At 37.2% G+C, this 12,668-nt stretch overlaps 1 protein-coding gene and 1 long non-coding RNA gene across 2 annotated transcripts in view; both read right to left on the bottom strand.

The window, feature by feature from the left end:
* Window positions 1-64: 64 nt before the first annotated feature.
* LOC5577507 (zinc finger protein 37) overlaps window positions 65-12,668 on the bottom strand; it is a 45,790-nt gene continuing 33,186 nt past the window's right edge. Inside the window, exon 5 of the mRNA XM_021855706.1 lies at window positions 65-731. Within this exon, the coding sequence (XP_021711398.1) occupies window positions 138-731 (594 nt within the window). The 3' untranslated portion in view covers window positions 65-137. The remainder of the gene's footprint in view (window positions 732-12,668) is intronic.
* LOC110679845 lies at window positions 7,740-8,803 on the bottom strand. Its single transcript, XR_002502752.1, has 2 exons — window positions 8,214-8,803; window positions 7,740-8,129 (listed from the first exon to the last, which is right to left on the bottom strand). It is a non-coding gene; the product is annotated as an uncharacterized LOC110679845 (long non-coding RNA).

Below are 12,668 nucleotides of genomic sequence, written 5' to 3'. Positions count from 1 at the left end.
GTCGGTCGCCACAACATCGAATGGACTAAGGATTGTGACGTATCACATGCAATGATTCACTTCGTTTCGACTTTAAATATGGTTGATTATAATATTATCAGACTACCTATAAGAGTACATTAATTTTAGCACTTACCTTAACTTCTAAGAATGTTCAAATTTGTCATCGGTTGATGTTGTAACTGCTGGGTGCGCTGTTGAAGTTGAACGTGCTGTTGGTTTATCATACCGAATCCACTGTTACTGCTTGTCGCATCGAAAATGTCCGAATTTGGTGTAGTGGCTGGCGGTTGAGAGTCAGCATCTACCGATGGAGCCAGTGTTACTACCGTTGCAGGTATCGTAGTTTGATTAGCGGCCGGCTGAGTCACTGTAACGGTTGGCGCTTGTTGCCTCTGGGGAACCCACTCCGGGTGCGATGCTTTCAAATGAATTCGCAGATTATTTTTGGTGGAGAACACCTTTTCGCAGTATTTGCACTTCTCCGGTTTATCACCGGTGTGGGTGGTATAGTGCGCTCTCAGCTGTTTGGCTGTTGCAAATTTGTGCTTACACTGGTCGCACTCGTACTCTTTGAAATGCGCCTGCAGATGCGAGATCATGTTATTGACTTTGTCAGTGTTGTAACGATCGCAGTGATTGCATTTGAAGTGCATCGGATTGCGGCTTAGTACGGTGTAGTGCTCAATCCAAGACTTGGCCGGCCGGTAGTTATCGTTTTTAGCATGTACCTGAGTGAGGAATCGAGAAATAAATATTCAGTTCAAGGAGTTAAATAAATAACAAGAACACTAAGTGGAGAAGCTCTGTCCCAGTTGGGGCATAACGCCAATAAGAAGAAGAAGTTAAATGAATACAGCCATTCCATGAAAACCCGATCTGGTGGGTCACCTAATTCCGCGAAAATTCGCTATTTTGTTCCTTATCCGAAATAAGGATACACGTGTTTTTGGATTTTTTGATTAGGGTGACCATTTCCAAAATAGCGTGACCAGAAAAATCGACCAGACTTGTTGAGAAAACAACAAATAGGGGTCTTCTATAAATTACGACACACTCTCAGGGAATGATTCACGGAAACGTGTGGATCCATACATAAATTACGAAGCCTACATACAAAAAGTATGATATACGGAGAAGAGGTATTGAAAATTGCCATATTTTGTGTGACGTAATTTATGGATGACCCTTATGGTTCTTCTGATGTGTTTGCTTAAGAAATATAAGTTTCAGCACTCGTGGCATTGGCGGATACCTGCTGAACACAAATATAGGGGTAGTCAGAGCGGTTTCGCCAATGAGGTGGAAAGAGCATCCCTTGAAACTGATGTCAAGAAAATGAAGCAAAAGTCATGTTATAAGTCAGTTTAATAAACTCAAAAAAAGGAATAAATTATTAATTTTCATCATTTTAGAAAGTTGATGTTTGACTGTTACAAAGTTCTTTAAAATTAAATCTGTTTGCACAGTATTTCTAAATACTAATAACTTTCGAGTTTAGTGAACAAAATATTTAAATTATTAAATTCTATGAGATAATTTCACAATGAGCACTAGTGTGGGACAAAATTTAGATTCTCGCTCCATTCCACTTTTTGGATTGCATTTAGGTCCCATACCAACTGTGCAAAATTTCAGCTCGATAGGAGAAACTATATTTTAGCGCCAGCCGTTCAAAGTTTGTATGGGATTTACTATGGGAAAACTTACTTTTGCAAAGAAAAATCGCCAGAGGTCGCCCATTGACCTCTATAAAAATTCTGAACACAGACCTCGATTACGATGAAGAATATTGCCGAGAACCGCGAAACAATCCGACACTTGTGAAAAAAGTTATTCAATGAAAACCGATTGGCAAGGCGACGTTGATTAACACGTAAGAGAATAACAATAATAACAAAATCGGGCAAAATTTTCGAATAGTAAATGCTTAATTACTTTTTTCACAAGCATCGGATTGATTTGCGGTCTTGGGCAATGTTGTTCATCGTAGAAATACCTATCGAGATCTGTGTTTAGAATTTTTATAGAGGTCAATGGGCGACCTCTGGCGATTTTTCTTTGCAAAAGTAAGTTTTTCCATAGTAAATCCCATACAAACTTTGAACGGCTGGCGCTAAAATATAGTTTCTCCGATCGAACTGAAATTTTGCACAGTTCTGGACAAACATTTCAAAAGGGCACATCAACATTGGTAAACATTGTCTTTGCAAGCCGCTGTTGAGCCCAATTCAACTCGATCACGTTCACCAATACCACTATCAGGAAGAGCTAACACCAATATTTCTGATAGTGGTGTTAGTTTGCGTGGTCGGGCTAAAAAAAGTTGTTATGGGACCTAAATGCAATCCAAAAAGTGGACTGGAGCGAGAATCTTATTTTTTCATATAACCGTGTCCCACGCTAGTGCTCATATCACCCCATAGATGAAAAATCGACACGAAAACCGTCAAATTTTTAAAAATCAAAACACTATTCGAGAAACTATATTACAAAGCAAATCGCACGTATCTAGTGTATTCAGAGCCGTAGCGTGGCTTCATGGCGCTCTTGGCAAACCTGCATTTCATCGCCCCTTAATCAAAGCTCAGCAAAAAAAAAATAAAGTCTGAGCGATTTCTACGAGAATTTTTATGAAAACCGTCAAAAGCGTCATAAAAGGTTATATTATTTCCTTGAGATAAATTATTGACTAAATCTCCTGCAAGAAAAATGAGTATTCTTTTATTTTTTAATGAAAATTTTCTGAGTACTTTTGAATAATATCTGAAAGATGCATTGACAAATTCCGAAGAAATATAGAGTTTATATAGCTAAGAACAAATGTACAGTTTCTACTAGATGTTTCAAACAAAATTTGTAAATTTTGGTGAAATGCAATTTTTTTAAAAAATTCTCCTGTTCATGTCGGACTATTTGCTTATAAGCAGAATTTTAGAGCTTATGCCAGAAATACAACTCGAAAGCCATAGCAATCCTTTACAAAATTATGATTCTTAAACAATTCTTAACCAACCTGATAATAGTAATTGTAAAGAAAAAAATTGTTATATTTTCTGAGATATGATAGGATGGTTTAGATTCTTTGGACATTTATAGAAATATAAATTTTCAGGAAATTCATAGAGAAAGCATAGAAAATTCTCTAGGATTTGAAAGGGAATATTTTTATTTGAAATTTTGCGTAGATTTTGTCAAGACATTATTTGAAAGCTTCATTGCAAAACTGCTGTTTGTAAATCAATAAAAAAATATTTGTAATATATTGAAGAGTTTTCAATTTACTTTCAAGGAATTGCTATTACCATTCAAATTGAAAGCATTCTTCACAGTAAGATATAGAAAAATGGAAATATTCACAAAAAAATCTAAAGTTGTTTTCCAAGAGCCTTTACGGTGGAAGAGAAGGTGAATATGGCAAATGTCAATCATGCAAACTTCTTGAAAGGTGAGCAAATTTTAACAATAATGATAATGAAGAAGTCTAAATAGTTACATTCAACTTTTCCACCGCATTTTTTTTTAAACCAAACGAGTTTCAGCTAATGTAGAACATGTTTACGGTTATCTATATAAATAAAAAAGAATTGGTGTTTGTATGTCACGAAATGGCTTACGAACGGGTCAACGGATTTGAATGATTTTTTCTTCGTTTTGTTCGTCAAGGGTTCCAACGAGTTTGTGTGTATAAAAATCCCAGGATATTCACCGGGAACGTTGAAAAAACGAGAGTGCACGGAACTGTCATTTTGATGGGGACGATCCATAGCGTTTTTCAACAGACTTGATGGTAAGACGAAGTTTGCTGGGAACACTAGTTAAAAATATATTACAAATTCTAGAATTATGTCTGGTGTGAGAATTTTCGTCTAGGTATAGAGCAGTTTACAAAATGATTAGAGTTATGAAAAAAATACGGAACATTATATCAGAATGACGCCTAGAATTATGTGAAAGACAGATCAAGATAAAGCAAGAGCCTGCTGCTGAGAATCTTGTAATTGATTCTGTGAGAATCTTGCCCAATTTTCTGTTGAAAATCTGTCCATAATTTCGTGGATCCCACTCAAGATAATCTTAGATTCATGTTCAGTATTCTGTGAAAATATTTTTTGTAATTTTACTAAAAAAAAAACGAGTGATCGAAACATACAGTCTAACTTTTAGCATACATACAAATCTGAATGATACAAATCCTTGTTTCTTCTCATTAACAAACTTAATTTATGTGTTTTTATTTGAACTTCAAACTTTAAAAATATATTTATAGGAATGAACAATATCTTTTGAAATAGTTATTGCATATTTTGTTAAAGCCTTTCAAAACCTGTTTTGTATGTTTCTTTATTATGTCCTATTTTTTTTTTTTTTTTTTTTGAATTGTTACTAATAATAAGCCCAAATCTAATATGCACCTTTGAGAATTTTACCGAGTGATTCACGCATTTTGGCGCCCCCTTTAGGCTGGCGCCCTTGGCGGGTGCCAACCTGGCCAACCGCACGCTACGGCACTGAGTGTATTGATCTAAAAATTGGGACCCAGACAACCAGAAATCGCATGAAAATTCACGTTACAACTCGTTTATTCATACTAATTACATTAAACCCGCAAAACACCGTGGATAAACTCGTCAGATTGATGACCTTCCTCGCATAAAACACTTCTTTTCTGGGTTCACTTGCATATTTTATTTCGTCTCGTATACTCGTACAAACAAAATCGGATCACTCCGTAGCAGCTGTCAAATCAACATTTGTTATCATAAGTTAAGTCGGATAAGATCACAGATAATTCGGTAGAAAATTTATACACTCGCATTGTATGTTATTATTCATCGCATAATGTATGCACGCATATCGCCTCCACTTTTGTACGTAGAAGGCCTTTTCGCGACATCTTATAAGTGAAATCTTGCACATACAAAGCCTCCAGGTGATTTCGTTATACATACGTACATTTTGGTTGTCTGGGGAATCATACAAAGATCAGCAAATTCTATAATATTGTCTGCACTTCCATCGACTTTTCCTTACGGTGGCCAAACTGTCCCACTTTCCTCTACACGAAATTCATACGTACCAATGCCACGGTACTGAAAACCGTTTAAGAAATGTTTATCTTTATTTCATGTGAAAATCAAAACAATATTAAAAAAAAACTGAACGTAGACTAAAGCGCAACGGCGCATACAAAACTTAACTCTTTTTCATACAAAAAGTGCTACGATGGATGCTGGCTTGCATTCAAATTTAGCGTTACATAATGAATGGATGCTGCCTTACATTAAAATTCATGTTAATTTGATTGTTTCGAGAGTGCGCGGAACAAGATATTATTCTGCACGGAATATGGAAAAGCGTTTTAAAAATGCGCGGAATTAGACAGTTTCAACGAGTGAAATACTCTAAAAAAATCACAATTATAAATTATGAATACATTTTAGTTTATATTTTTTTGTATGTGGTAATGACTCATTTCACATCGCATATTAGTTGGTTCATTACGCAACGCTTTTCAATTACGTAATGAAGCACATGTGATTTATATGTCATTCTTAGAAAAACGGAGAGGTGTATGAATTGGTGTTCTTAAGATTTGTGTAATGATCATTATTAGAACGAAATGGAGAGTTCAAGAGAGTTCAATAAAGTGATTCTTCTTAAACTGAATCAACTGAAAAATTAAATTGAAATTAAATCTCTTTCATGCCTTTACCACAATCATGCCTCTCGCACATTGTTCCGGTTCATAAAAAGGGTTCTAAGTTGCCTGTGGAAAATACCCGTGGAATAGCCATTCTATCCGCAATACCGAAAATGTTTGAAAGCCTAATCTATGACCAGCTTTATTCATGGATTGAACCGAGTATTTCATCATGTCAACATGGGTTCTTGAAAAAGCGCTCTACCTCAACGAATCTGGCTGAATTTGTGTCTCGAACTTCCCAGTGGATGATGGATGGACTACAAGTGGACACAATATATACAGACATGTCTAAAGCGTTCGATGTTATTGACATTAATGCCATTCTATCAGTTTGGGAAAACACGGCATTGAAGATCGAATTCTCAGCTGGCTTCGTACTTATTTGGAAAATCGGACCCAATACGTTAAGCTACACCCAACGAGCTCGAAATCATTTTCTGTTGATTCCGGGGTGCCTCAAGGCAGCCATTTTGGCCCTTTGCTCTTCAAGATTGCATCGCTGCCTTGCGTCCTAGAGTGAAAAAATGCTAACAAACCCGCTTCTTGCCACCTTTATTCACAGAAGAGAAGATCGATGAAGAGAAATCGATCATGCTACTTTCGCCCTTATTCTAGCACACGCTTGATATTGATCTGAGCTATATAGTGTCTACAGTACTTTTATCAACCAATATATGGTCAACAACCAGGAATGAACATTTTTTGAAACAACATCAACAATAACAGGATAAACAAGAAAACATTTCAAAAAAGTCCGAACAATTATCCACACGGTTCAAAACATTTGCTATGTAAACATTGCATGAATTTTTCACAAACCGTGGAAAGTTGTTAGGAGCATCACAAAACCATCAAATCTTAATTTTTCATAAACATTGAAAATATTTGAATTTTAAAAATTGTTGTTTTATAGAAATAATTGATTAAAAGAAAATTAAGACCAGTGAAGCCTAGAATACATTTTTATGCTATTGTCGCATTGCTGTTACATTCACATGCAGGAGGTTTCAAAACATTCATTTGCGACATTCGGGTTGGTCCTAATACATTCTTACTGCAGCCATGAATATATCACCTGACATGGATAAGAGTAGCGTGCCATTCTTTTTAGCCTCCCATGAACGTTATGCTGTCGTGGATGACGGGAGTGCGAAATGAATGTAAAAAACAATCACGACGCAGCTGCGATCGTAGCGACAACTCTTCACTCGATTGCTTCTAATCCAAATCGCCACTTCATCACAGCTCTGAACTGTCAAATGCCGCCTTTATGCCGTTATCTTGCAGTATATTGTACAGCATGCGTTTTCACTGCTGCGCAATGGACCGATGCACGCGTTCATTATTTGACGTTTAAGCGGTGCCGTGTTATTTATGTGAGGTTTATGGACAAAAGGTCGAAAGACAAAACGTTGAAAGGACAAAAGGTCGAAAGACAAAAGGTCGAAAGGACAAAAAGTCGAAAGCGATTTGCTTGGTGGGAAATTTTTCCTTCTTTAAAAAAAGATTTTCGACCTTTTGTCCCCTCTTTTTTGTTCTTCGACCTTTTGTTCTTTCGACCTTTTGTCTTTCGACCTTTTGTCATAGATTCTTTATGTGACCATGGAAACCAGTGAATTCGGCACCGCTCAAACGTCAAATTAGTGAACTCGCAGAAACCTACGAATAAATATGGTAGAAGCAAACCTAAAAAACAACCCTGGTGCTCCGTTTGTGTCACTTTTTTGCTGCTTGCAATGAACGCCTTCTCCTCCACACGGAGAAAACGAAATACTCAAATTTGAGTTCTTTGTGCCCAACTTGGCACCTTTGTGCGTTACCCCAAATTTGAGTAAATAGCCTAGTACTCAAATTTGGGTTATCGCACAAAATTATCTCAGTGGGTGATTTTTACCTAATGTCACCTCGGATATCAAAACTCAAAAATAGGTAATTTTTAATGGGATCAAAATGCAACCTAAAAAATATTCATAAATGCAATATGCACAAGCTATATTTTTATGATTCATGGAAATAAACTAAACTCAACTTGAACGATACAACCATTCATTTTATTTTATTTCAAGAAGGGAACAATGCAATGAAATTACATCTAGAATAATATTAAAAACCGATATTTTTGGGATACATCACGAAATTCAGCCAAGGGCGTGGGTGGCAGGAACGACGACATCATTGCCGGACACAATTCGGATCGGGTGAGAATACTTGCAGCATAGGATGGCAGGAACAGCATGTAGTGGGCAGGCAACAAACGACACATATTGGGTACAGCATCCAGCTTCTCACTCACAACAATTGTTAATCGGTAACGATTCCGGGAATCTTGAACGATTGCTGGCTGGAACGGCAATCAGTAGTTCGAAGAGGGTGGTAGTCATCGAGAGCAGAGCACTAACTTCATAGGAATCCGACACTTTTCCTGGAAAAAACAGAAAGGGACCATTCTACATTTCTGCACACTGATCTGTACGTCGGGAAATAAATCAAGCATAATATTATTTACCTTTAGTAGATCCGGATTCCAGAATATTCACTGGCCGATTGCATACATTTTTTAGAATTGAAAAAATAATAACTAATTTTGACGATTACGTCTTACACCGACGACGACTAAGCTGGAATGAACAGTGTTGACGTTTCATTATGGCTGTCACATTTTTTCATCCAAAATTGAGTTAAAACTACCCAACGGAAAGTACGCAACTTAAATGCCATAAGTTGAGTTATTTTTACATTTTGTTTTTTGAGTGTTTGGCAATTGAATGATCGATTAACATATTTATGTGTCTAGCCATTTTGACTGCGTTTTGTGGCATAATAAAATACGTTAAGTGACAATTCGAGCGATGCAACTAGTTTTGCTCAGAAAGCAGGCAAGTTCAAATATGACAATAATTGTCAACTATTGTATGGTCAAAGGCGCAATAATTTGCATAAGTTATTTTTTACTTAAATTTGGGTTTTCGTCCAACTACTCAAAAGTTGGGTTAAATGTACGTATTCGACAGAATGTAAATCACCCATTTCTTGAGTTCAACCGTCTTTACTTAATTTTGAGTTTAAAAAAACTTATTTTTAAGTACTTCGTTTTCTCCGTGAAATGGACCGATGCACGAGTTCACTAATTTGACGTTTCAGCGGTGCCGAATTCACTCGTTGCCATGGTCACGTAAATAACACGGCACCGCTAAAACGTCAGATAGTGAACTCGTGCATCGGTCCATAGGTCCATACACGAGTTCACTAATATGACGTTTGAGCGGTGCCGAATTCACTCGTTACTATGGTCACGTAAAACGTCAAATTGTGAACTCGTGCATCGGTCCATTGGAGGAGAAGGCGTTCATTGCAAGCAGCAAAAAAGTGACACAAACGGAGCACCAGGGTTGTTTTTTAGGTTTGCTTCTACCATATTTATTCGTAGGTTTCTGCTTCGTGCCGTTCTCGCACAAGGTGCTGTCCATAAACCACGTGGTCATCCATGGCTGGAGAATGGCGGAGGCAGTTTGTTTGACCAAAGATCACGATCGACACATTTGTTTTGTATAGACGCAAAACCAGGAGGGGCGAAAGAAGAGGAGTTTAAAAATAGAAATATAACCCGTGAGTTATGGACAGCCCTCAAGCTAGAGCGGCTGATTGATACAAGAATGAAAAGAAAAACATATTTCAATCGGTGCACATTGTGAGTGGCACATTATGATAATACAGGTAACTGTCTACTACAGTAATTCATAGCTCATATATAGCTGAACAAAAAAAATTCACAGTCGCGCGTGATTTTTATTTTCAGCATCGCACACAGAAAAAAATATTTAATTTTCAATGTGATGTAAACTGAAGTCTACTGTAAAAATAAATCAAATTCGTGTATTGTTACAGCATCATGTAAATTTAAATTAATAAACATTCAATTTTCAACTATAAATGGTTGAATATTACATGATCATGTAAATTTAAAGTGAATTCGATTGAAAAATAATGGATGAGTCGTTGAAATTTAGGTTTATTTTGATTGTAATTGTAATTGCTCAATCCACACCCTGGCAGACAATTATCCGCCCATCTAGACACGGGCTGGGTGAGGACCTACCAAGCCTCCCCCGTTAACATGTCCTATACCGTTTAGCACACCGGGATCTTCCACAAGCAGGCGCCGGAATTAAAGCGGTCCCACAAGCTTCAGATACATTAAATAGATATAGTCCCTCTGGCACTAAACCGAATAGCGGCCTTCATATCATCACTAGCACTGCCTATCCCGCACGCCAAACAAAATGCCGGAAGTAGCGTGCCGTGTAGAACATCCGATGTTCTACACAGCACATCACCTCCGACACCATGCTCAACGTACAGCAAAGACATCGCTAATAAAAAGCGGAATGCGTCATTCGATTCAGTGCCAGAGGGACTATAAATGTAACGAAGAGGAAATGAAAAGATAGTAGAGATGGTTTGGTTGTTGGATTGCTGAAACGAGAAGAAATAAAGTCATTACGTTAAAACGTGGTTTTTATAGTTGAATAAATGTATCGATAGTTTCTCATCTGTTTCTTTTCCGTGTCGTAGTTGCGTCGATTCTATCCACCTCGAGTTTTGTCGTCTCCGCTCGAGCAATGAGGACCGCGATGAAATGAAAATATAAAATATGACCATTAGTGTTTATCTATTATTTAATGTGGTTCTCATTTGCTTTTAAATACCTAAGTAACATGTGAACTCTGCCTCTATCAGAAAATTCTAATGAATTATATTTTATTCTCCTGCACTTTCCCTAACACAAAGTATTCCTATTTAGTAAGACATTTACAAGTGCAAAAGCGCAAATAAAAGTGTGGGACCTCATCGAATCATGTTGATTCCCTCAAAGCACTCATTCTTCGATTTGCGAAAAATGAGTCCGCTGAAAACACCGACCCGACTCGACGCAATCGCGCACCTCTACCAACGCCTCCGCACATGTAAAAACTTCTGCGATAAACCTGTGGTGTGAAAGAAATGCGCAATATTATTTTAATTTCAATCCTAACTGCATGACCCGTAGGCTCTATGCGTATGATTGTTCATTATTTTAGCTAAATATACCAGTTATTCCTGTACATCAGAAGAAAAGAAAAACGATTAAGAATATCTTGCAGCGTAAAGTTTAAGTGATCAAATATTAATCCTTTCTTCGAACCTAATTTCATTATACATTGGGTTATGCTATGCTTCGCGTGTGATACGAACAATTAGGTTTATCAATATAATGCATTAGCATCCAAACAAATACCCTAGAAAATTTTCTTATTGTCCGACAAACATTTCAAAACAATTACGAACTGCAAAAAATCAACGGTAACTTTACTCAACAAAGCTTTCATTCGATCACCCTTAAAATACACAGTCATCAGTAGACCATGCACTATAATATCCTCCTAATATAACGCAGAGCTAAAAATCCTCTCTTGCGTTACCCAATCTGAACAAGAAAATATTTTCAAATACTTCCCATAATTTGTGCACGGCAAAACAGATTCCACTTTCTACGTAATGTAACCTAGTATGAACAGCTGCCCAACTCTCCAGACCTGCGCCCTCCAAGATCCAAGGTGCTGCTGCCTTACGTTCAAAACTTCTTTCCTCAAAGTCTGTCTATCAATTCCGAACTCTATTGCATACTACCATACCAATCAGACCCTATTCCTGACAAGACACAGAGTCATAACCCCAATGTGATGGATTTACCCAGTAAATCCACAACCTTGTCCTAACCCCTCTTACGTTTCGCTATCCTCGAAAGTCACCCATATTGATGCTTGGCAAAAAATATCAGTATTCAATCCACAAATCCCAAATTACACCACATTACGTTGGTCCGTTTGGCGTCGCCGGTGGATACCTGTTCTGACATTCGTTTCTTTTAAACTCCATTTCAACCATGTCCCTCCACTTTATCAATACGAATGTTGACGAATCACGATAATCTGAAGATCGTGACCAGAACGGAGGTAGGATAAATCACTAGGGACCAACTACCACCTTGAAATTTAGGTTTATTTTGATGCTCCAAATATGTGCATGAAAATAAACTTAAATTTACAACATATTTTCAGCTGTGCATGAATGTTTTTGTTGCATGAAAGTCATGGTAGTCAATGCGTGATTGTCACGCTCACTACAGTTTATGACGGTACATTTTGGTTCACTGATTAAGACATGACTTCTATTTTATTATAAAGTGTTCGTTTGTTTATTTTACAACAAAACAAATCAAACAAAGGATTCAGTAAAGTGAATTTATATAAAATGTATATACAGTTAACCCTCCATGAGTCGATATTGAAGGGACCATCGACTCATGTAAATATCGAGTCATGGAACGGCAATGCTATGGAAAGCCGTTTGAGTGGACCATCTTAGTAACCATGAAATTTGATTTTCAATATGGTTCCATGAGTCGATATCGAGTTTTTTTTATTAAAGTGATTTTTAATTCGTTTGGCTAGTTCATCACTGCCACATGAGGTGCCTGAAGGGCATTCGTGTAAAGGGGGAAAGTAAGGCGAGTAATGGAACATCGACTCATGGAGGTTTAACTGTATTGCAATACGTATCAAGAGCAAGTTCACAACATAATATCTAGAAATAATTTTGTCAGTGATATTTTACATGAATCTGCAGTACAAAACAATTGCATCCTTCAACTTCATAGGTGTTTTTCTTCACTGGCACGATAAACAATCCACGAACTTCCAATAGCAATAGTGTCCCCCAGGCTTGGAGCATGTTTAGAGGGGTTTTATCATGCACTACTATCCCCCCAATCTGATCAAAGTTGTAGCAGTATACGATAAACAATCTCTCATAATGTGCAGCATGTTATGATAGTTACAGAGAGCGATACGTGAGAGATTCTCTCAATTTTCTCAGGATTCAATCCCTGCTCTTACGTCATCTCAAAACTATTGAAAGCCAA

The sequence above is a fragment of the Aedes aegypti genome, chromosome 1 (assembly GCF_002204515.2).
Source record: "Aedes aegypti strain LVP_AGWG chromosome 1, AaegL5.0 Primary Assembly, whole genome shotgun sequence".
In the NCBI taxonomy this organism is placed as follows: Eukaryota; Metazoa; Arthropoda; class Insecta; order Diptera; family Culicidae; genus Aedes; species Aedes aegypti.
Note: the sequence above shows the minus strand (reverse complement) of the source record. Positions and strands in the feature narration are given on the sequence as shown.